Raw genomic sequence first — 26,434 nt, forward strand, 5'->3', positions numbered from 1 at the left:
GAAAATACGAAAGTTAGAAATTTGGTGGGATGTATTATCCCAGTAGTCCCGAAAGGGTTAAACTAAAAAAATTCCACAAAAAAGTGTAAAATAGTACAAATTTTTGAAAAATTGAAAAAAAGTGGTTTTTGACTAAAAAAATTTTACTTTATGTTGTTTAAAAATACTGTATGTTCAAACTTGACTTTTCTTAGTTTTAATAAACTTTGCCCCAATTCCATACGACGTTTAATATTTTTTCTATCCTCCCCGTCTATTAAGAACAATCGTTAAAATGAAACAAGTAAGGAAGGGCTAAGTTCGGATGTCACCGAACATTTTATACTCTCGCATGATAAAGTGATAATCGAGATTTCATTATACGTCATTTACATATTTTTCAAATACCGTATTTTTGTAAAGTTTTATTCCGCTATCATCATTGGTTCCTAATGTACTATATATTATACAGAGAAGGCATCAGATGGAATTCAAAATAGCGTTATATTGGAAGAAAGCGTGGTTGTGAACCGATTTCACCCATATTTCGTACATATCATCAGGGTGTTAAGAAAATATTATATACCGAATTTCATTGAAATCGGTATAGTAGTTCCTGAGATATGGTTTTTGGTCCATAAGTGGGCGAGGCCACGCCCATTTTCAATTTTTAAAAAAAGTCTGGGTGCAGCTTCCTTCTGCAGTTCGTTCCGTAAAATCTAGGATTTCTGACGTTTTTTGTTAGTCGGTTAACGTACTTTTAGTGATATTCAACATAACCTTTGTATGGGAGGTGGGCGTGTTTATTATCCGATTTCTTCCATTTTTGAACTGTATATGGAAATGCCTGAAGGAAACGACTCGGTAAAGTTTGGTTGACATAGCTATAGTAGTTTCCGAGATATGTACAAACAACTTAGTAGGGGGCGGGGCCACGCCCACTTTTCCAAAACAATTGCGTCCAAATATGCCCCTCCCCAATGCGATCCTTTGTGCCAAATTTCACTTTAATATCTTTATTTATGGCTTAGTTATGACACTTTATAGGTTTTCGGTTTCCGCCATTTTGTGGGCGTGGCAGAGTTCCGATTTTGCCCATCTTCGAACTTAACCTTCTTATGGACCCTAGAAATACGTGTACCAAGTTTCATCATGATATCTCAATTTTTACTCAAGTTACAGCTTGCACGGACGGACGGACAGACGGACGGACATCCGGATTTCGACTCTACTCGTCACCCTGATCACTTTGGTATATATAACCCTATATCTGACTCTTTTAGATTTAGGACTTACAAACAACCGTTATGTGAACGAACCTATAATACTCTCCTTAAAACTCTCCTGAAAAACGAGAAATCGAGCGTCAAATTGTTCGTTTTCTGCCCAAGCGCTAATATATGTACATACTATCTGCTAGACGCTCGGTCACTATTTCCCTTCTAGCTTCGAAAATATTTCGAACTTCCATCTATAACTTTGGGGACATACATACATATGTATGTGTACATACTTATTTTTAAAACAAATTGTATTGGTGCTATCGACGGGAAGCACATACGAATCAAGTGTCCAGGAAATACTGGCTCCATGTATTATAATTATAAACACTTTTTTTCTATTGTGTTGCAAGGTATTGCCGATGCCAACTGCAAATTAATTGCGGTTGAAGTTGGTGGATACGGAAAGCAAAGTGATGGTGGCACTTTTAGCTCTACCAAAATCTTTAATCTTTTAAAAAGTGGAGAACTACCTGTACTAGGAAATACATGTCTGCCAAACAGTGAAGAAATTGTGCCATATGTATTTCTTGGGGATGAGGCTTATCCCCTTTTAGAATGTTTGTTAAGGGGATAAGCCGTTAAGAAGACCATGAATATTTTAATGCCCGGCTTTCAAGAGCTAGAAAGTGCATTGAATGCGCCTTTGGGTTATTAAATGCAAGGTTCAGAATATTATGGAAACCCATTGAAACGGATCCTTTGTTCGCTGAACTCATTGTAAAATGTATATGCCTTCTATACAACATAATTATTGATTTAGAAGGATTAGATGAAAATTTAAAAGAAGAAGTGCAAAAAAAACATTTGGAAAAAATCATAAAAGAATTCAATAAAACAAGTGTCAAAAATGGTAGATTAATAAGAGATAAATTTTGTAATTTCGTATGCATGAATACAATATATTAAATTTCAATGTAACTTACTTGGTATTTTCATTTCTGAAGCAACGGACATCCATAGCTTTTCCACCAAAACACGGTTATGATAACATTTATTTTTCTGATCCCACAAAGCCGGCCGAGAAAAAACTTCACTTATTAATTCTTCTACATTCATTTTAAATAAACCAAAACACACGACTGTACTCAAGAAAAGTTCAACAAGAATGCCATTAAATGATGAATGACAGCATATAATTTTTGATTTCACTTTTTCCAAAGAATTTTATGTCCAAAACTAGCTTTTCGCAGAATAAACAATGTTTTCGGCGCTGGAATACCCTTTGGAACTGTTTTCTCGCATTCAATCAGCTTTGCGCTCTGACCAGCTCGACGCCCACTATGACCTGTTCGCGCTTATTTGTACTAATTTGTATAGTACCAGTTTTCTCGCATTGGTTCTCGCAATAAGCGTCAGTCGGCTCGGCTCGGCAACAAGCGGCCACTCTGTTCGCACCCTTAAGCATTTTATTCCTACATGCCTACTTACAAAATTATTGCAATATACATATGTATGTATGTATGTATGTAAGTAAATCAAAAACAAACAATAAAGAAATATTTGTAGGTATTCGGCATTATTAACCATACATTCAGTACATACACAAATACATACATAAGTATGTGTGTATTAAAACTGTGCAGTATGCGTGAAGTGCTGAACACATAGAGAGCGACAGACTTCAAGCGACATCCGTCAAATATTAAAATACACAGGTTCTTAAGGACACAGTCATTTAGGCAGCTGCACGACTTGATGACGAGTTTTTTGACACCCGACAATCAACTAAAGATTGGTATGCTAAGTTTAAAAGAGGTGAAATGAGCATCCCAGACGGTGAACGCATGCAAAATGCAAAGCGTATGCCACGCGAGCTCATTTTTGACTAAAAACAACTACGAGTTGATGATTCGGAGCAGTATTTGGAGATAATCAAGCGTAATTAAGCCGAGTTTTTGAGCCGATATATGATTACGGATGAAAATTGGCTCCATCACTTCACTTCGAAATCCAATCGATAGTCATCTGAGAGTTACAGCACCCGATCAGCCGCTCTAAAGCGTGGAAAAACGCAACAGTCGACTGGCAAGGTCTGCATTTTAGGATGCTCATGGAATTATATTTATTGGGTCGAAGAAAGAGGTAATTTCCGAAACGGAGGCCTATTTTGAAACGAATGAAAAATCATATTATAAAAATGGTGTCGAAAATTTGGAGCGTCGATATAATCAGTGTATAAAACTTGCAACGAGTCGATTTGGCGATGTTCGTCTCCCTGTATTTCCTCACACTAGTCCCTCAGCTTATGAGATATCGAGCTAAAATTTTGCAACGGTCCCTTTCTCACCAAGAATCATTCATATGTCGAAACCGCCGCTATCGGCCCACTATAGCATTCAAAAGTTACACAAATTGAACGATCGAACTCAAGTTTTTGTACGGAAAACTTTTTCATTTGACGAAGTATCTTCACAAAATGCACATACGTATGTATGTATGTATGTACTTTGTAAATTTCATTCGGATATCCCAAAAACTGCCAAAACAAAATTTTATGATCCCTAAAAAACTTAAAAATTTCTGACATGACATGAAGACAGTTTTGAACCCATATACATACTTACATAAGTACATAAGTATGTATGTAGATATTAGTCTCTCAGGCAAAGTTGTTCATAATTATCCGTAGAATATTTCCCGCATACGCGATTTTCGAGAAAGAAAAGTCGACCCGCTCTAATGCATATATGTACATATGCATGTCTATACATTTCCTTTTAGAGCAAGGGGCAATGCTCACTTAAAAATAAATCGTCCACTGTGAGGCTTTATGATAGTTTTAACCGTGCGATTCTGTACGGTGATACAGTCTCAAGTCTCTAAATTTGAGATTTTAAGTTAGAGACAATTTTTGAGACTTGAGACGATTTTGCTATTCTGTAAGCGACAGTCACAGAATCTATTACATTTCATCATTCAGAGATGTTTTTACACTTGAATGAAAATAAATATGTCGATAACAAATATTAAACTTTCTATAACATAGTAAAAAAACATAAATATCATAAAAATATATTTTGACTTTGTTTCATAATATTTACGAAATTTATTTATTTTTAACCCTTTCATGTTTGAGTTGCTTACAAAATATAAAAAAACGACAAGCGATTAATATCTTTGATGATTTCTATTCAGTATATTAAAAATGGCAGGCAAGAGCTCTTTTTAGTTTTGTGACCTGCTAACTATGAGGTCTCAAATTTAAGGCAATATTTTGAGACTAACGCAAGAGACTGTTTAGTGAATAGTAACAAGTCACAAATTGAGACTTTACCTCAAAATGTCTCAAATAGAGACTGGTTACAGAATCCCGCTATTAGTTTGCAATTCTGTCTTGGATTCCACAACACCGCTGCATATTTCCCATAGAAGGGCCCATACACGACACACATGTGCGATCGATCTGTGTGAATTCGTTTCGCCCATACACGACACACAAATCCATTTAGCACTTTTATCGATTTCTTTATATTTCGTTAATAAGTTATTCCAACTTTTATTTTTCTCAATTTTATTTTTGGATTTATCACTTTTCGTTTGCCATATTGCTAATGCATTTTTTATAAGATCAATAAAATCTTTATTAATGGAGCCTGCTTTAGAAGCTTAAGACAATCGATTTTTTTTTGCTTAAATCTCTTTAAAAAATGTCTAAGAATATGTCCAAAAAGTTATAGATGGGAAATCTCAATATTATCGAAGCTAGAAGGGAAATATTAACCGAGCGTCTAGCAGCGCTTGGGCAAAAAGCGAAAACATTGAAGCGCGTTTTCTCGGTTTTTCATTTTTACGATTATTCTTAATTGACGGGCAGGATAGGAAAAAACTAAACGTTGTATAGAATTGGGGCAAAGTTTATTATCTTTGGCATAAAATTATCTTCTATTTAAACGAAAGAAACTAAGAAAAGTCAAGTTTGAACATATTTTTAAACAACATAAAGTAAAATTTTTTTGATCAAAAACCACTTTTTTTAAATTAATAAAATTTAAAATTTTACACTTTTTTTCCAAATTTTCTTAGTTTAAATTAAACTAAAAAAATATGAATCTCTTTGAATTTTTTGTTTTCGATAGAAATTGCGACCTGCATCCTGCCCGCCGTCCGAAAAACGCACATGCGAGATGCATCGGGAAATTGCTTCCCAAAGCCAGAATATCAAAGATTTCGTATCCAAAAATTTTGTGAACGATGTTCAAATATATAACTACAAAGCCTAGAAGTTTCACTTGAATCAATTATTTCTTTCCCTCCCAAACAAACCTCAAAAAAATCACTTAACACTTGCCATTGTTCGTCCGCGATCTTCACTGTTCGGCGATATGAGAGGTTGTGCGCACACGACACACATGTGCGCACACCGATCGTACAAAATCAAACATTTCCGCGAACATGGATCGGAATGCGCACAAGCCTATACATGAGTAAACCGCATGCGCACACATACCGATCGAACGCACTTGTGTGTCGTGTGTGGCCACTTTAAGGAAAGCTATCTCAATTAGTTTTATACTAATGATAATACGCCGTGCAAAATGCTGGCTACTGGTATACTACATAGCATAAAATTTCAGCTGGAGCTGGAATGTGAAACGCAACAAAAACAAAAACATATATATACATACATACATACATTCATACATATATACATATGTATATACATAAGTAAATACACATCCGGCATGGAATTATAGACCTTTATTTATATATTGGAATGTTTACAAACACAGTGCTTATATAAACATATACATATTGATAATGTATTTTACTGGTGGACTCTCATCTCCTTCACTCCGTTTGCGCATTTAGGATTGATATGTGCCTATGAAAGTACCACACATGGGGCAGAAATGATTCGCATTTCGGCACGAGTTCATACAATACGGCAAACAGCAACAGCAACTGTAAAAAATAATATTTACATAACAATTACATGCATACATATACACGTACATATGTATATTTAATACGTAAAGCGTAAATACTGCAATAAGTTCCTTACCCAGTCCATGAAAGCAATATACACGCCAAATGCGTTTTTGTGGTCGAACGATATCGAACATTCGTCTTCACGGTGCATTTACATTGGGGACAGCGTATTTGTGTAGATTCTGGGCCCACCGGTGGATTTGGATTCATGGGTATTGACGAAAAGTTAGGCAACTGAGGCTCACACATCAACTGTACACCGCTGCCGCTCGGCTGCGCTGAAGTCACATGGTCAGCTTGCACCATGTAGACCGGTGGCGGTGCTGTTGCATTGCTTACCTCGTCTGACAATCCTAGTTGTACACCAGCATATGGATGCTTAGCATTGACCATATTCGAATTAAAATTTTTTATAGCACTATAAACACACTTTATACAGAACAAGCGACGTCAACCAACTGTCACATGAGAAGTACCGATCAAAACTAAAGCGTTGCTCTGATTTCGCCTTCGTTCGAGTGAAGCGCGCTAACGGATCTTTCGTGAGTTCTCAAACCGTTTGAGCGACATTAATAGGCTTCGTATTGTTGGCTTGCTGTTTGGGTAGCACTGCTTGCATGTCTCAAATATAAACACTTGCATGAGCTATATATACTTACTTATCTACTTATGTAGTTTATCGTATACATATGTTTGCATGTATGTATGTATGTAAGTGGATTCCATATTTCTATATTATGGAATGTGTTCAACGGAGTATGGTTTGTTGTTTATTTTCGGCAAGTTTATGTTGGTATAGTTGCCAACTTATTGTTTTAAGCACCGGATTTCACACTTTTTGCGAATTAAAAAAGAAAATAGTTAGGGCCTAGTGCTCTTTTAGTGCTTTTTTACTTGCTATAGATACTGAATAAAAGAAATACTGGAATATTTAAAATCTTCGCATTAATGTATTTTATAAAGAGTTAGACTCTCCAGTTATGTATCTTAAATGATTACATACATGGGTTTTTGCCTTGTTAAATTCTACAACACCTCTAGAATATGTCCTAAATTTCAATTTGAATCGAGTAAGAGTTTCGGAGATACAGCCTTGAGAACTTGTTTTTTCCAAAAATTTAAATTTCAGAATTTCTTTGTTAATTCTGCATATTTGTAACAATAACAAGTTTTAGTAAAATATTTCAGTTTTTATATAAGAAAAAAGTTGTTGAAAAAAGGCTGTTTTTACTCGAGGAAACCCATGTAACCCCTTAATAATCTGCCGTTTGGTGAAAGAATTTGTTACAGTTTTGCAAACTTGGCCCAACGTCGATCATAAGTGAAGTTTTAATCAATCTCTAAATCTCATAAAGAAATGCGTTTTGTATAACTACTGCTTCAATTGTTCTAAAATGTTAATGGTATATTCATATGAATACATTTTAAGAAAACACAATCAAATTAAAAAAATCATATTTTTCGAATTACGTGTGATCTACGACGGTGCGAAAAAAGGTCAACTACAGCTGTAATGATTCCGTAGTTCTTCGTGGATGAAATAGTCTAAAGTAAAAATTTTCTTTTAGAAGATATTGTCTGCCAAAAAAATCGTTTAAAAATTTAATTTTACCCAAAATTTTGTTTAGATCTGGTAAATCACTTTATGAAGAACTGTATTCAAAGTATGCGGAAAAGTTTGGTAGTGATCATGATCATCAGGAAAAATGCTGTTTCGAGAAAAAACGTATTAAAAAATAAACTGAAGGGCTTGATTTACCTTTAGAAAACTGTGACTCAAAAACTCAAAATCCACTTAAAATATAACCTTTAAATTTTAGTATATAGCGGTAGAACATATTGAAATATGGAAAAAATACTATTTTTCAATTTCATACTTGGTGTGTTGCATAATACATATGTATGTTTAAAGACTCATTTGATCTGAATCTTTTTCAAAATATTACAGATATCACCATTCCGAGCTTCTATATATCATACTCCCATGCACTTATCGGCACGATTCCGATTACTTTGGCGGAGGGGTAAAAAAACCGAATTTCCATATAAATGGGGTATGTGCGAATAGGGGAGCTTCGCCAGAAAAGAAATATCCAAAAATAATATAAAAATAACTTTTATTTTTTAAAATATTCATTGGTATTTCTCTATGTTTCACTAAATTTTTTCACGTTTTTCACTCTGTATATTTAAATATACACTCTAAACATTGAAATAAGTTCACATTTCACTTTTATTTTGGTACATTTTTCCTAAATTTATTAATTTAAAAATCACTTAGCACACTCATCGTTGTAAAGGTTAGATTGTTTACAATTATGAGCAAAACAAGCCTTGCCACATCTTAAACAGCAAATATGTAGGATTTTTAACAATTTTTCTTTGTTTGCTTTTTCGCGTGATTCTTTTTTCTATATTAACTATAAAAAAAATTCTTCCTGCATATGTATACGTGTAATATGTGATTTATGTGAGTGAAGTACTTTCGCGTAGTACTCCTTTCTGCGTTGGCGGCCTTCGGCCGCGCTTTAAAAAATAACCCTGGTCGAGCGAACCATGGCAACCATGTCTTTTCGCTATGCAAATCAATAACAAATTTCTTGAAATTGCAAATTCTTTTCAATATTAAAAAAAAAATCATTAAAATAAAATAAAAATAAATAATAGTAAGACTTGTATTTTTATTTTATCGACTTTTATATTGCTTAAACAATATACATACAATATGTACATAAACCGATCGGTAGAAGCTCCAATTTCACTTATCGCTGCCGTAACTCACTTTAAACAAATCGCCATTTACAGGCGTCAGCAATAAACATGATACTTTCGTTGTACTTACATAATGTTGACGCCTACATATGTAAGTATGTAGGTATGTATATACATTCTAAGTATTTTATGTATCCTAGTTCTGAGAAAAATACTAACAAAAAACAACGCAGCTCTACAAAAGCAAACTTTTTTTTGTTGCCCAGAATATGTATCTTAGCAGATGTTGATGCTTTCAAGTGTCCAGATTACGACCTTATTTGTGAAAAAATCGAATGTGCTCTTGTGTGTTTTTATGAAGATAACTCTATATCTAATATTTTGATAATTATCGGCTTGTTAGTAATTAATATTTATTTTTCCAGTTATAATTAGACCTCTGCGCACCATTTTCGCGCGATTAAACATCACGGCATCCCCACACTCAGTTTTTTTACGAAAATATGCGAAGATCTATAAATATCTAGAATTACAGTCTATAAAATATTTTGTTTTAAACATTGAAAACCTCGCTCCAGTTTCAAAAGTAATACTCAGAAACAATGATGCCCATAATACAAAAATATCGATACACTTTAACACGAAGTTAGTTTTTCAAAGTTAAGCAAGGAATTAATACATTGTCAAGTTAACTAAGGAATAATAAAACAGTTTGTCAAAGCGTTGGACGTGGAAAGAATGGTTTTTGTGACATTTGTAAAAAACTTCCAAACTAATATGACAAAGTTGAAAGGTGAAATATTTGATGATACTCAAATACTGTAAATAATGAAATACATACATATGTATGTACATATGTTGATTATATTAAGGTGATAACTTTGGAAAATTTTGGTGTTTATAGTCGAAAATTTCTAACCACTTAGTACCAAATTATGAAGAAAATGTGCAAAATAGAGCTCTTGGATTGCTCTCTTGGGGGAACAGGGAGAGCTATTGAACTAGGATCTTGTGTTTTCGACAATTAGCCTTTTTGCTTACTTCGATGCATCCACCTTTTTCTAAACATAACTGTCATTGCAAAGTTTCAGTTATTATACTCTGAACAGGGTATATTAAGTTTGTCACGAAGTTTGTAACACTCAGAAGAAAGCGTCGGAGACCCCATAAAGTATATTGTATATAAATGATCAGTATGTTGAGCTGAGTCGATTTAGCCATGTACGTCTGTCCGTCCGTACGTCCGTCTGTATATATACGAACTAGTCCCTCAGTTTTAAGGATATCGTTTTGAAATTTTGCAAACGTCATTTTCTCTTTATGAAGCTGCTCATTTGTCGGAACGGCCGACATCGGACCACTATAACATATAGCTTCCATACATATATAGTTACTAAAAGAAATGACCTGTGAAGGGTATATTAGCTTCGGTGCAGCCGAAGTTAACGTTTTTTCTTGTTTTTTGTCATGTTTTCAAATTTTTATAAAGAAAATTAAAATAAAGATTTAAAATGAAACGAGAACAAATTTTAGCAAAACCATTGATAGTTCCATAAACTGTGACCTAAAAAATATACAAAATTGATCTTATACTCAGAGCAACAAAATCACGAGTGTTATTTCAGTTTCATTAAAGTCGTGGAAGTACCTTCAGGTACACAAGGCTATTAACTTACATACATAAGTATGTACGTATGTACATATATGGGTCCAAGGCGAGTTTTACCTGAATTTATTAATTCTATGTTCAAATAGGCACCGTTATAAAGAAAAACACTCTCTTAAGATAACTCACATATTGGCCGATATACATACGTACGCGGTATAAAATCACCCGAAAGTTCGAAAATTTTTGAGTTAGGTATATGGGGGCTAAGGGAAGTATTGACCCCATTAAACTCATTTTTAATACACAGAAATACTACTACCAGGAAAGTATACTGTCGGAATTTCAATTGTATATCTCACACATTGATCGAAATTTTTCGGTCAAAAGTCAAGTAAAGGTACTGGGGTCCAAATATTCGGTAGTTAGAGACGTGAATAGTTTTTGTTGGATTTGGAAAATTTTTGGTCATAAGATGTCATTCTCTAACGGCATTTTTCATGCCCTGTTTTATTTCATTTTATTAATTGCTTCTTGATTATACACTCTAAAGGAAAGATTCAGATGAAATTTAAATTGGTGTTTTATGCAAAGTAGGCGCCCCGGCTCAATTAAAAACCTTATAATGTTTGCGCTAGGCGAATATGGTCATTGGTGAATTTATATTTAAATGTGACCTGGTCCACGGAAAGCGGGCTTAGGTGTCAAAAAAAGGAGAACAGTTAATGAGATAACGAGAAACTGACGATTATTTTTAACAGCTTTTCCCAGAAAACTAGTTTTCGCACGTTAGCTCCCTTTTCGTAGACCAGGTCACAAATATGGATTTTGTACTTAACATTTTCGATTAAAGAATATGGTAAGACCGGCCCGTCCATATAGGCAAGTTAGGCAATGGAAATTTTGTGTACTTGCACTATGGTTTTTATAACGTTTGTTAAAGAGTATTTGAATGAAAGAGTGCTGCTTGCACCTAATAATTTTTCCATCAGATAGGCAGCTTATAGTCCCGTAAGAGTCTCTTAATTTATAAATAACTAGGATCGCGCTAGGATTGGCAGACCATTTAAAATTATAAAAAAATAAGCTGATTTAAGCTGAATTTTTACAAAGACACAAATTTGATAGTGTCCATACACCAAGACAATATTCCTTTGGAGGAGCTTATAACAGAAGTTAGTACTTAATCCGATTCAGATAAATCGGACGGGACTTTAGAAGATTTCAGTTTTTAGAGTGATCACCACAAATTAGTACACAAAAATTGGAAATCCAATATAAGCGAGAAAAGCGCTTCCGATGAGCTATCAGTTTACTTAAAACGTCAGTTGGTCGGTTAAATGAAAATTCTTTGGAGATTTGGACAGATTTTTAACAGCAATTTCCAAAATTATTTCACATAGCGTATACTTCAGTAGCTTCTGAAAGACTTTTATCGAAGGCTTCTCAAGTGTTACAAAGAGCGTTCCAAAGTAAACATGGCTTTTTGAATCTAGTGCCCCCTTGTGGCGCTATCTATATTTCGACTGGTGCGTTAGAATCTGCTATCTTTATCGATTGTCCAGTGAGAATTTCATGACATTTCATGGATTGGAAGTGAAGTTATTGCGTTTTAAGTGTCAGTATGTTGGTGTTATCGGTGCGAAAATGAGCTTCGAACAAATAGCCAACATTAAATTTCATTTTAAAATTGGTAAAACTTTTACCGAAAAGTTTCAATTGATGAAACAAGTTTATGGCGATGATTGCCTATCCCGTAGCAGAGTGCACGAGTGGTTTCAACGTTTTCAAAGTGGTCGTGAGAACATAATAAATGACGATCAACATGTGGGCCAATCAAAATTCGTGATCACCGGAAATTCCATCGAAACTGTGCGTAAATTCATCAAAAATCAACCGAAATCACCATTGCAATTCATGGAAATGGAATTGAACATCTCCAAAACATCGATTTATCGAATTTTGACCGACCAATTGAGCTTACGAAAAGTGTGGGCACGGTTTGTTGCGCATAAATTGACTGACGACCAAAAATTGCTCAGAATCCAACATTCGAAGGACGATTTTTATCCAAAAATCACATTTTAACCATTAACCACTCCCCGTACGCACCTGATATGGCACCGTGCGACTTCTTCCTTCTCGGGAAAATGCATTTGGCCATGAAAGGAAAGCGTTATGCAGACGTAGAGGCCATTCAAAATGCTTGCACCGCCATACTGGCGGCCATACCGGCCAACGAGCTAAAACACTCGATCGACATACTTTTGGACCGTGCAAAAAGTCGTTTTGAAGCAGAAGGAGACTACTTTGAATAAAATAAATTGATTTTGCCGAAAAAAACATTTTTTCTGTGTTTTTTTCAAGTCCTGTTTATTTTGGAACGCACCTTGTAAATCAACAGCGAAATAGACTGCAGGCAAAACGTGTAAACAAAATTTTATTTCTACAAAGCTTGGAAGAAAAAGCTGGGACTTATACATACATACATATACAATGTATGTATGTAAATAAACAAAATACTTTATTGTATATTTTTATACTCTCGCAACAAAGTTGCTAAGGAGAGTATTATAGTTTTGTTCACATAACGGTTGTTTGTAAGTCCTAAAACTAAAAGAGTCAGATATAGGGTTATATATACCAAAGTGATCAGGGTGACGAGTAGAGTCGAAATCCGGATGTCTGTCTGTCCGTCCGTCCGCGCAAGCTGTAACTTAAGTAAAAATTGAGATATCATGACGAAACTTCGTAGACGTATTTATTGGCTCGAAGATGGGTAAAATCGGTTTACTGCCACGCCCACAAAATGGCGAAAAACCGAAAACCTCTAAGGTGTCATAACAAAGTCGGAAACTACTATAGCTATTTCAACCAAACTCTACAGAGTCGTTTTCTTCAGGCATTTCCATATACAGTTCAAAAATGGAAGAAATCGGATAATAACCACGCCCACCTCCCATACAAAGGTAATGTTGAAAATCACTAAAAGTGCGTTAACGGACTAACAAAAAACGTCAGAAACACTAAATTTTACAGAAGAAATTGCAAAAGAAACCTGTACCCAGGCTTTTTTTTAAAATTGAAAATGGGCGTGACCTCGCCCACTTATGGACCAAAAACCATATCTCAGGAACATCTCGACCGATTTCAATGAAATTTGGTATATCATATTTTCTTAACACCCTGATGACATGTACGAAATATGGGTGAAATCGGTTCACAACCACGCCTTCTTCCAATATAACGCTATTTTGAATTCCATCTGATGCCTTCTCTGTATAATATGTGCACTTTATCATGCGAGAGTATAAATGTTCGGTGACACCCGAACTTAATTTTGTTATTTGTTCTTTGAAGTTTTATCTATGTATAAAATAAATTTAAAAAAAAATTGATTGATGGACACTACACATTGTTATGTTACAGAGAGCAAGCGTTCCTCGTGAGATTCACAATTTGCAAAAAAAAGAGCATGTTATACTTTTATATAAGTATTTTGTTAAATAAAATTGTTAATTTGTTAGATTTTTGTAATTAATTTAGTAGATAAACATTGCCTTAGTAATTTAGGAAAAAATTAGATCCGAAATACATATACATACATACATATGTACTTATGTAGTTCAATAGAGCTGCCCGATTTTTTTTATTTCATACTATGCCATATGGCTTAGATTTTTCACAAGGGAAATTTTTTTCTTTGTTGTATAAGTTCATATTGACTAGACGTGTTGACAATGCCTAATATACTAAACACCGAAGAAATTGAAAATATTTTAATTAGTTTTGATAACTCAGATATATCTGATTTTGATGATAAGGAAGAAGAAGAAAATTGTGTTTTGAAGTCACTATTGCAAACTTTAAATGATAGAAATAACAATGTCTTCTTGATCGAAGAGTTAACTACTCCGGAGGGAATACTAATCAATTTGAGAAAAATTTGGATGTAGGAGATGATTTGATGGATTTGGAAGATGCCTCTGATCCACCATTCAAAAAAATTATTTCATATAGCTGGGCAAAGACAGAATGGAATACTCCAATCTCAGGATTTTCAGAAAGTTATCCAAAGCAAGATGTAAAAACTCCTGTTTCATATTTTCTAAAGTACTTTCCATATGATTTTATTGACACTATTGTTCAGGCAACAAATCAAGCCCCACTTATGAAGACTGGAACCGCTGTTAATGTTAAAAAAGAAGAGATTCTGACTTTAATAGTATTGGAAATCATTATTGGAACAATCGGATATCCTCGATTACAAATGTACTGGGCTGGTGCTACTGAAATACCAGCCTTTCGTAAACTCATGACAAAAAAACGGTTTCATATAATACCGTTAAAGTCTAAGTTTGCATAAGGGAACTCAACCGACAAATTTTTCGTTAAAATCTAAATTGGAAGAAGTAAAAGGAAGGCACCCAAAAAATGAAATTCCATGCAAATTTGGAAAAGAACCATATTGGTGATTTCAAAAATGGGAATAAAATATTTTGAAATCTGTTAACAACCGTAAATAAAGCTTTTTGTATACGCCTTCAGAAAAATTACAATTGATTGGAGATTCCGCTCTTTGTTATTCATTTATCTATTCGGAAAATAAAAACCACAAGATATTTTTTTAATAACTATTTTACCGTGTATTATAATTCGCTGAAATCAGTCAATGTCGTCAAGTATTCACTGAGAAAGGGAATATGGGGAAACAGGAGGTGTTGAAAAGAAGATTCCAGTAAAACCAGAAAAGAAGATTTAAAAAAGATAGAAGAAGATTGAGTTTATATTGTAAAAAGGAACCAAAACATTCGCCTCGTTTTGAAAAATTTTTGATGGGGGCTGTGAATATGCTTCGACCATTTATGGGCTGATAAAGATTACAGAAAGAGGTCACCGGGTTATAAGATTTTTGTTGAAAAAGAAGATAAAATTATTTGTATAAGCATATTCATGGAGGATCGAATCGTTGGACTTTTCTTTGCCTAGTCTTTGTAAAATCGAGTTTCTATTGGAAAGCAAACCTTGTTCAAAAATCCAGTGGTCCCACAGAGGTTTTCGATCATTTAAAATGTATTCACTTTGCAGTATGCAACTGTTAAATTTCTAAAACAAAGTGATTGCGGAAGTAATAACATAAGAAAACAAATAAGCTGGAAAAAACCTTGTTGAGATGAAAGTTCGGAGTGTCACCGACGATTTTATACTTTGGTTTGATAATCGAGATTTCATATATCCCTCATTTATATATTTTTCAAATACCGTATTTGTGTAAAGTTTTATTCCGCTATCATCATTGGTTCCTAATGTTTATACTCGTATTATACAGAAGGCATCAGATGGAATTCAAAATAACCGGAGAGGCTTTTATATTGGAAGAAGGCGCGGGGTTAAATGATTTCAAAATATTTCGTAGCCATGTCATGCAGGGATTAAAAAATATTATATACCAAATTTCACTTGAAATCGGTCTAGTAGCTCTTCTTGGTCCACCAAGTGGGCGAGCGCCACTGTTTATTTTTACAAATTTTATTGAAAAAAAGATTGTGAGCTTCCTTTAGTTCTTCCGTAAAATTTAGCTGGTTTCTGACGGATTTTTTTAGTCCGTTAACGCACTTTTAGTATTTTCAATATGAAAATACCTTTGTATGGGAGGTGGGCGTGGTTATTATCCGATTTCTTCCATTTTTGAACTGTATATGAAATGCCTTGAAGAAAACGACTTGTAGAATTTGGTTGAAATAGCTATAGTAGTTTCCGAGATATGTACAAAAAACTTAGTAGGGGGCGGGGCCACGTCCACTTTTCCAAAACAATTGCGTCCAAATATGCCCCTCCCTAATGCGATCCTTTGTGCCAAATTTCACTTTAATATCTTTATTTATGGCTTAGTTATGACACTTTATAGGTTTTCGGTTTCCGCCATTTTGTGGGCGTGGCAGTTGGCCGATTTTGCCCATCTTCGAACTTAACCTTTCTTATGGAGCCAAGGAATACGTGTACCAAGTTTCATCATGATATCTCAATTTTTACTCAAGTTACAGCTTGCACGGACGGACGGACAGAAGGACGGACGGACAGACAGACATCCGGATTTCGAACTCTACTCGTCGCCCTGATCACTTTGGTATATATAACCCTATATCTGACTCTTTTAGTTTTAGGACTTACAAACAACCGTTATGTGAACAAAACTATAATACTCTCGTTAGCAACATTGTTGCGAGAGTATAAAAAGATCAAATGGATTTATTAGCGTTCCGGAATGATGTAGCTGATGGATTGCTGGCATTGCCGACAGTTCAAAGTGTCGCACGAAAAAGAGGAAGACCCAAGCAATCGGAGGACTTAGACCTTTCTAGCACTCCATCAACTTCGAAATCAAGACCTTCATATGAAAGGACACCTTCAGGTTCGATTCGTTTCGATGGTATTCAACATTGGCCTGAGTATACACCTGTAAAACGTATATGTAAAGTACCAGGATGCAAAGGATATTCCAGATACTTGTGTGCAAAATGTAACGTTCATCTCTGCATTCCAAACGGGACCAGAAATTGCTTTAGATTATACCATGAAAAGTGAGGTAAGTTATAGATTTATTTCTATATTTGAATTTGTTTTATATTATTTCTTTTTTTCAGAGAACTATACAGATGCAGACATACTCTTGAACCAGAAATTGACAATGAATTCCTATTTTTTATAGTTTTTGTTAGAATGAACTCTTATTTTTTATAATTTTTTGAGTTTGCTAATGTTTAAGTTTAAAAAATAATAATTTTAATTCAATAAAAACAACAATTTTAAAACTGAATTAAAATTTATATATTTTATTTTTTTCCTTTAAATAGATTCTACATATGTCATATGGCATAGTGTCCAAAAACCACTTTTGCAAACAAAATGTTAAAAAATTTGTTTTGATTATTCATAAAGTGGGCTTAAGTATATAAAAAAACTAAAAAATAGATTTTTCAAACCAAAAACAAAAAAGAAGCACATAAGTATGTACATATGTATGTATGTATGCAAGTTAATACCACCAGTTCACATTACATGAACATATTCTTTATCTGTCATAAATATGTAACATGACAGATACGACCCATATGGTCCGTAAAATTAAGTCCGATAAGTAACATTATGTGTACCAAGTTTGCAATTCTGTCCGCCTTTGGTCCAAAAATTAACTCATAGATTGTAAGATGAATCTTCCCACAGCATCTGAAAATGTCCAAAATATGTCCTATCCAAAAGTGGATTTTTCGATATACATACTAGAATGTAAGATTAATATTTTGTATCAAGGCTTAAGCAAAATATTGTATTTAAGAAAATGTAATAAAGAAAACGAAAAATTGACAAATAAAGAACCCAATTGCCCGATTGCCCACGAAAACTAAACGGAGTTTTTAATTTGCATGTATGTACATACAAAACCAAAAAAAGAAACAACTGGGACAAGCGATGGTATTGATTATAAGTACTTATTTAAAACATATATGTATGTATGTATGTACATATGTACTTATGTTCACACATATGATATGTTCCAGGTTGTTTAATAAGTTTTGTCGTTTGATTCAAAATACACAGAATAATCTCCTTGAACACTTGCTTCAACAATCGCCGATCTGTGGATCCTATCCCTGAAATGAAAATCCAGAAAGTCTGCAAAATACGCTTCAACAGCCGTTATGACCTCTTCATTTGATGAGAAACGCTTGCCATGCATACATTTTTTTAGTTCTGGAAACAAATGGAAGTCGCGAGGGCCAAATCTGATAAATACGGCGGATGCTCCAACAATTCGAACTTTAATTCATGAATTTTAGTCATTCTCGAAATGCTCTTGTGACTCGGTTGCATTGTCCTGATGGAAAAGGATTTTTTCTTCTGCAAACCGGGTCTTTTTCACGAAGGATATGGGGTACAAAGGCAGCTAAAGAGCCAAAAGGCCTTGACTAAATATCGGTATTTAGATATGTAAGTATGTATTTTTAAACTACAACTGCCCGAAACTGCAACGAAATTGGATCTTCCATGTAGTTTTTATCTGGTGCATGATAACAATCCTAAACACTCAGCGTTGGGCCTCTAGCAGTGGCTACCTTATAATGTCAAATTAGTGTTTCCACACCCACTGCAAAGTTTGGATATAAATCTGATAGAGCATTTGTAGGCACATATAGAAACTGAACTAAGAAAAATACTTATTCATAATAAAAACGACTTCATAAGACATTTGGTCTAATATTCCTGAAAAATGACCAGAAAATTGGTAAATTCCATGACCAGGCTGTTATTGATGCCAAAGGATATCATACAAAATATTAAAAATATTAGTTTTGTAAATATGGTTAAGATGACTCCAATTATTCTTACTGTCCCACTTTATTTTTGTCCGAAATTTCCGACTAGACATGAGACAATAATTGTTAATATGTAAAACACTATTTTCATAAATCTTTGAGATGAGATCAATTTTGGAGCAATAAACTCGTATACCCAAATGTAGATGTTTGAATTGATTCACTGCACCTTAAAAATTTTGAAAATTTTTCAACAATTTGCTATCCGCTAATGAGGCATTTTCGCTCTTTATTTAAAGTCTATGATCGAGTTGAAATAATACTAGATTTACATTTCATACTGTTCAGTTTGGAGGTAAGAACTGAAAGCTTTACGAAATTTGAATCTTTTCTGAGAACAGCGAGTAATACCATGTTCAGACCGAAAATTTAAAAGATTAGATTATATTTAAGCATTTCATAACCCAACATTGTTCTCACTGCCGTTAGAAAGATCAAAAAACAGCTGTTATTGTCATTCACGAATTCACATCGCTTAATATTTATCAAAAGTAAATATTGTCATATAGTATTTTGAAATAAAAAGACGGTTTGTTTTAATATTTTCCATATAATAGAAATAATGGATGCATTTTTTCATTTGTTAAGTCGATTTTCAGATGAAATTAGATTCATTGCTTTAAAAAAAATTTGTTTGTTTACATTTTTTTCCCTTTGTAGTGTCCAAATCAGCTGTGATAATGTAACAGATTTCCAGTGTTGACAAGTAGATTGCGCAAAATCAGAGTCGCACAGAGAGATTTAGCGAGGATCAGTTTCAGGAACTGTCATTTTTGTATGGCGAAATCTTGATATATTTTTAAGATTAGTGGGATAATCCATTCAACGGCCGAAATCGTGTGATTAAGTGTCGGTCTGAACATGGTATAAGGGTCAGCATGCGCTAATAATAAAGAAGAAGGACAAACCAAATGATTTGAATACGCAAAACAATCGAATATTAAATCCTCCAAATGTGTACAAGATGCGCAAGGATAATTGATAAGCCTACGATTAATCTGGCGGAAAAATAAATGGCGCACATTTCAGCAAGACGCTTCTTAACTGCGTCATTAGCATTTGCATGTGAGCTCCTCGCATTTGTTTCCCCGTATTGCTATTAAAATTGTTGTTTCTTTTTTTTTGCCGCTAAGCACCGCCGACAAATATCGATGTGAACAGCTGTGAGCTGTAAAGTTAATGAATTCGATATATGTACATATGTATGTATGTACATAACGGTTTAATGAGTTTCATGAACCGAGTCGACGAGAATCGTCTAAAACATACACCTACAACCATGTGTCGCGAGAAATACGAGATTGTGAATAAAACCCTGTAGGGAAATATTATGTTATGTGTTGACGGACCGCGAATAGACATTTGGACAGCTTAAGAAAATGTTCAAAGTTAGTTAGTTTGGAGCAGGTTATATATGTAATTGACCGAGTTGAGAACGATTAGATCACTGACACCGAGGGATCAATTGGTTGGCTTTGGAGCTTATTTGGAAGATGATGGAAATAAATATCTTAAAAAGATTAAGTTCTGAAGAAACGTTGTTGGAACAACCATTTTGTGAACAATGGTCTGCCTCTAAAACACTTGTGAAAAAAGGAGTTATAAAATATTAGGTAAGAGAGAACATCTGTTCGGTCGAAAGCTATATAGCAGATGGTTAAAAAGTTCTTATACATAAGTACTTATGTAGTTTATCTGAGAGGGAGCCAAAATTAAAAATTACTCATGGTAGCCTTAAAATGAAGTTGGTTAAGATAATAATAGATTTAATTAAAATCGGGTAGCGTATCCATCTTTATCACATCTTTTAATCTAACTATTTGGCATTGAAAAGGAAAGTTTTTTGTGCGCTCTGCAGAGATTTCTCCTCATCCGTTGATAATTGATTCTTGAAAGCCTGTGTTGGATGTAGCATTGTGTTTGCGGATAGCATGTTTCAATCGGATTGAGAACCCGGAAACTGAAGAGCGTTCTCAAATCTTTTGGGGTGATGTCCTGTTCAAACATGTAATTACCGGAAAGTCCGAACTTATTTGCACTAACACTTAAGTTATCTTATCTATATATATAAAATTAAGTGGCAAAACTTCCTGTTCGCATACTCCTCCTAGACGGTTTGCCCGATTTCAATGAAATTTTCAGGGGTGATTGGGGTCTGTTTGGAGGGTGCACATAAGCAATTTAATGTGTGTATCATTGCACGTTTTGCAAAAAAAAACAAACAAAAAAAATTAAACATCCCGCCTATACAAATTCTCATGAAATTGTTATTGTTTCGTAAGTGCTTCCATGCGGTTTGCAAATACACTGTTGGTGGGTCTTATTGCATATGCGTGTGTGGGTAAAATACATAGTTTAAGATGTAGTTTTAGGTTAATTTTTCAATTTTTATTTATGTACTTCAAATATGCATACTCTAGCACGACCACAGGGGAAAACACTAACTACCTTTTTCGAGTTGTGTGAAAACGATGAATTTACAAGAACATTGCTATATTCCGAAATACCACAATATTTCACTTGGAATCCATCATCGAAAACAACGACGAAAGCAAGGGGAGCGTGTTGACGGTTATCCAAATGTCGGTAAAACCGATGCCATAAGACGCATTTACACCATCCATCCGAACAACGCCGAATGTTTCTATTTGCGTCTGCTATTAGTCAACGTGCGCGGACCAAGATCATTTGATGATTTGAAACGGTCAGTTGTGTGCGACGTATCGTGAAGCATGTCCGCGATTGCATTTGTTAGAAGATGATATGCATTGGGACACCGCACTTCATGACGCATCACTCACATCTCATCCAAAACAAATACGCGTACTATTCGCCATAATAATATCTACATGCCTTCCGTCAAATCCGCAAGAACTGTAGAATAAGTACAAAGACTGCATGACCGAGGACTTATTAATTTTGGCGCGTAGTCGAGCATCGGACGCAGACTTGCTATATACATTACAAATGTATAATGATGTTTTGATATTGGTTGAAGATCTGTGCCTTACAATTGCGAATAAGGCATTAGCGCAACTTGGCATAACTGCGCCCAATCGTTCAGCGATTGATATGCTTGACCATGAGCTTCAACATGAACAACATGAATTGCGTGCTTTCATACAAGCTAACATTACCATATTGAATATTCAGCAGAAAAATGATAAGATTATACGAGCGGTGGACAATAACGCCGGTGGATTCTACTTTCTGGATGCGCCCGGTGGTACAGGGAAAATGTTTCTGATCTCTTTGATTCTTGCTACTATACGGTCACAGCAGAAAATTGCGCTGGCAATTGCTTCGTCAGGCATCGCTGCTACTCTACTTGATGGCGGCCGAACAGCACATTCTGCGTTGAAATTACCGTTGAACATCCAAGTCGTTGAAACACCAACGTGCAACATATCGAGGAATTCAACAATGGCAAAAGTTTTGCGAGGAGCTGGAATAGTACTATGGGATGAGTGCATAATGGCTAACAAAAAGTCATTAGAAGCATTCAATAGAACAATGCAAGATTTACGCCAAAAGCAACAACTTTTTGGCGGAGCATTATATATTATATATTATTATTTATATATTATATTATCCGGCGATTTTCGGCAAACTTTGTCAGTCATTCCTCGATCAACTCCTGCCCACGAAATAAACGCATGTTTAAAATCGTCAGTTTTGTGGAGACATGTTCAAAGGCTGACTCTTACTATCAACATGCGAGTCCAATTGCAAAATGATAGATCCGTAGCGGCGTTTTCGAAGCAGTTGTTGGACATTGGCGAAGGCAAAATAGAATCGATGATACCGGTTTGATCACATTGCCGAACAACTTTTGTCCACTTTTACAATCGAAAGAAGAATTGATTGAAAGTGTATTTCCGAATATTGTTCAACACTATCAACGCCACGATTATTTAAGTGAACGCGCAATATTGGCACCGAAAAATGTACACGTCAACGAAATCAATTTTGCCATTCAAGAAAAACTGCCAGGAGAAGCTACAACATATATGTACATCGATTGATAGCGTTTTAAATCAAGATGAAGTAGTCAATTATCCAACTGAATTCTTGAATTCTTTGGATCCCCCCGGTCTCCCACCGCATCGTTTGGTCCTGAAAGTCGGTTCACCCATTATACTTCTACAAAATCTGAAGCCACCGACTTTGTTTAATGGCACACGACTTTCAGTCAAAAATTGTGGCCAAATTTGATTGAAGCAACAATACTAAATGGCAAGGCAGCAGGTGAAGTTGTACTCTTACCACGCATTCCCATGATTCCAACGGATATGCCGTATAAATTTAAGCGCTTGCAGTTCCCAGTGCGTCTTGCCTTTGCGATGATCATCAACAAATCGCAAGGGCAAACGTTTCAAGTGTGCGGCGTCAATTTGGAAGAACCGTGCTTCTCCCACGGCCAATTGTTCGTCGCATGCTCGAGAGTGGGAACACCATGGTGCTTATTAATTTACGCGCCAGGTGGAAAAACCAAAAATGTTGTATACCAATATGTTTTATAAATGTTTTATAAATAAGTAACAGTTTTACAACAATAAATAAAACTCAAAGTAAAAACCCTTAAGAGTTTTAATCGATTTAGGTGTTGCTAAACGCACAGGGTAACAGCTAGTATTATATATGAATACATTGCCAAGGGCACAATAGACCCTAGGTCGCGGTGCAATCCTCATTTATTTATTTTATACATTGCCGGTGATCGATTTTATCATTAATAAACTGCATGTTTCCGAGACCGTTTGGTTTTCACACATACAGCCAACAGCTGTACCATTCCACCCACATGCTTAACCGAATATATTGTGTTGTTCCTCCGCATTTTGGAATTCCCTTTTCGCCACACTTTCTTGCCACAATCGAATCCAAATATGTTGTACTTTGTATCGTTACTACATAAATATTGCTGTTGACCAAAACTCTATAATATGATTTAAATACGTTTTTGCGAACTTCAAACGTTTTTTCTATTAACTTCACACATTATAGTCCGTAGCACTAAGTGTCTTGGGTACGGTTTCATCGCTGACACGTATTCCAGCATACTGAGCGAAGTTTTGATTGATTTCCGAAGCTCCTGGATTTTCTTCAAAGTGTTCCACGATAACAGCTTTAGCACAACTGTGAAGTTTTTCCGGTCTCCTGATCGCTGCCTCAACTTTAACGAATTCCTCTGTGAAATGATGTAGATAAACAAGAAATGTTATGGGTTCTATTTACAAAAAAATTAATTTCCCAAATAGTTTTTTGAGGCACTGTATATATGTATAAGAATTTGTTAGAAATACACAGAAGTATCTGCTTGTAGACGTCATTAACACCGTTGCTGGAAAGAAATTGCAGTAACTGAGGTTGTTTCAGAAACACAGAAACAGAAGGTATACCGTAATAATAAATTTTTTCCAAAAACTGATTGTGATTTTCATTCTAGTAAATGGCCGGCAGTCGACTTTATGATTCGATTTTCCAATGTAGCAATAAATGCTCGGAGGTTTGCTGATCTGTATCTAGGTACCAAAATATACAAGGTGTGTCCCAAAGTAAACAGGACTTAAAAAAAAATGGTTTTTTCGGCAAAATCAATATATTTTCTTCAAAATATTCTCCTTCTGCTTCAATACGGCTTTGTGCACGGTCCAATAGCGTGTCGAACGAGTGTTTTAGCTCGTTGGCCGGTATGGCCCCCAGTATGCCGGTGCAAACCTTTTGAATGGCCTCTACGTCTGCATAACGCTTTCCTTCACGGGCAAATGCATTTTTCCGAAAAGGAAGAACACGGTGCCATATGAGGTGAATACGGGGAGTGGTTAATGGTTAAAATGTGATTTTTAATCAAATAATCGGTCACAATGATGTCCTTCGAATGTTGGATTCTGAGCAATTTTCCTTTCGTAAGCCCAAATGTTCGATCAAAATGCGATAAATCGATGTTTTGGAGATGTTCAATTCCATTTCCATAAATTTCAATGATGATTTCAGCTGATTTTTGATGGGATTTCCGGTGATCACGGATTTTGATTGACCCACATGTTGATCGTCATTTATGTCCTCACGACCACTTTGAAAACGTTGCACTCTGCTACGGGATAGGCAATCATCGCCATAAACTTGTTTCATCAATTGAAACGTTTCGGTAAAAGTTTTACTAATTTTAAAACAAAATTTAATGTTGGCTCTTTGTTCGAAACTCATTTTCGCACCGATAAAACAAACATACTGACACTTAAAACGCAATAACTTCACTTCCAATATATGAAATTTAATGAAATTCTCACTGGATAATCGATACAGATAGCAGATTCTAACTCACCAGTCGACATATAGATGGCGCCACAAGGGCCGCTAAATTCAAAAGTCCTGCTTACTTTTGAAAGCATCTTATATATATTTATTTATTTTTCCTATAGGGTATTTAGCAAATTCGTTTCGTAATATTAAAAATCAAATGAATACACATTGCGTATTCGATTTACTATTTTTGCATACATACATAAGTTAGTATGTATGTATAGCGCTTTTACTGGATTTTTTGCTTTTTTATGCTACAATCGAAAGAAATGAACTGTTAGCTTTTATTGCCCATTAGAAGTATAAGTGCTTGTAACTAGTTGTGGGTACATGTGGTGTTTAATAGCTTCTGGAACCAAACTTTATGAACGAAAGGGATTAAAACCGGGATGGGTTAATATTATCGGATGTTCTGTTAAAAACAGAATCGACACCTTTTATATATATGTATGTATATGTACATATGTATATGTATGTATGTACATACAATATATCGTCTAGGTAATTAAGGAGGTAGGAAGGTAGAGTGCATTTTTGACGACACACGCAGGCCTCTATTGTGAAACTGCCGAGGCTAAAAGTTTCCCACTCTTTTATGTCCTCTCTGAATCGCACTGCGCTTCTGTTCATCAAAACAAAATACAAAAAATTTTTTCTATCACCGATAGTTGCGATTATTTTTTTATACAAAGCTTTCCATTCTGATAGATACTTAAGTACATAGTACATATGTACAAACATACATATGTAAGTCTTTTTTTCAGAAATACATACATATGTTTAAAGAAAATGTCTTGCTGTTGTCTAGTGCTGAACGGTTTTAATTGATAGCATTTTATATTCTTTGCTCTTGCTTAATTTTCGTTTTCTAGTTTGACTGACCTAATGGCTTGGATGTCTATTTTTTGAATCAAGATTTTAAATAGCACTTAGCACTTAGTGGGCTCAGCTAATGCGGTCGCGAATTATTATGCTAAATAGGTTTAGCATCTCAGCTCCAATATTGACTTTCTTAGCTATCTCATAGATGTACCATATGTAGCTTCACTTTATAACTTGCTACATAAGGCTTTATGGGTAACTTGGCCGAATTTTACATTGTTAAATTTATGGAAATTTAGAAAAACCTACGATTTTTTAAACAGATCACCGTAAGTATTGTTCCAAGCCGTGTGTCTCTGCTATGATGCGTATGTACTTACTTGTACATACATAAGTACATACATGTATGGTTTTTTAATCGC

The 26,434-nt window shown here is 34.9% G+C and overlaps 1 protein-coding gene across 1 annotated transcript; it reads right to left on the reverse strand.

The window, feature by feature from the left end:
• Window positions 1–5,945: 5,945 nt before the first annotated feature.
• Window positions 5,946–6,679, reverse strand: LOC126758061 (lipopolysaccharide-induced tumor necrosis factor-alpha factor homolog). Its single transcript, XM_050472055.1, has 2 exons — window positions 6,265–6,679; window positions 5,946–6,164 (listed from the first exon to the last, which is right to left on the reverse strand). Exons 1-2 carry the CDS (start codon window positions 6,582–6,584, stop codon window positions 6,068–6,070), a joined length of 417 nt encoding a protein of 138 aa, XP_050328012.1. The 5' UTR covers window positions 6,585–6,679; the 3' UTR covers window positions 5,946–6,067.
• Between the last annotated feature and the right edge of the window lie 19,755 nt (window positions 6,680–26,434).

This window comes from Bactrocera neohumeralis, chromosome 5 (genome assembly GCF_024586455.1).
Source record: "Bactrocera neohumeralis isolate Rockhampton chromosome 5, APGP_CSIRO_Bneo_wtdbg2-racon-allhic-juicebox.fasta_v2, whole genome shotgun sequence".
NCBI classification, from domain to species: Eukaryota; Metazoa; Arthropoda; class Insecta; order Diptera; family Tephritidae; genus Bactrocera; species Bactrocera neohumeralis.

Excerpts from the sequence above, each read along its gene's own strand:
- LOC126758061 (XM_050472055.1), bottom strand. The coding sequence starts at position 6,584 with ATGGTCAATGCTAAGCATCCATATGCTGGTGTACAACTAGGATTGTCA. Across the intron at positions 6,165-6,264 it reads ATATTGCTTTCATGGACTGG|TTGCTGTTGCTGTTTGCCGT; the intron begins GTAAGGAACTTA and ends TATTTTTTACAG.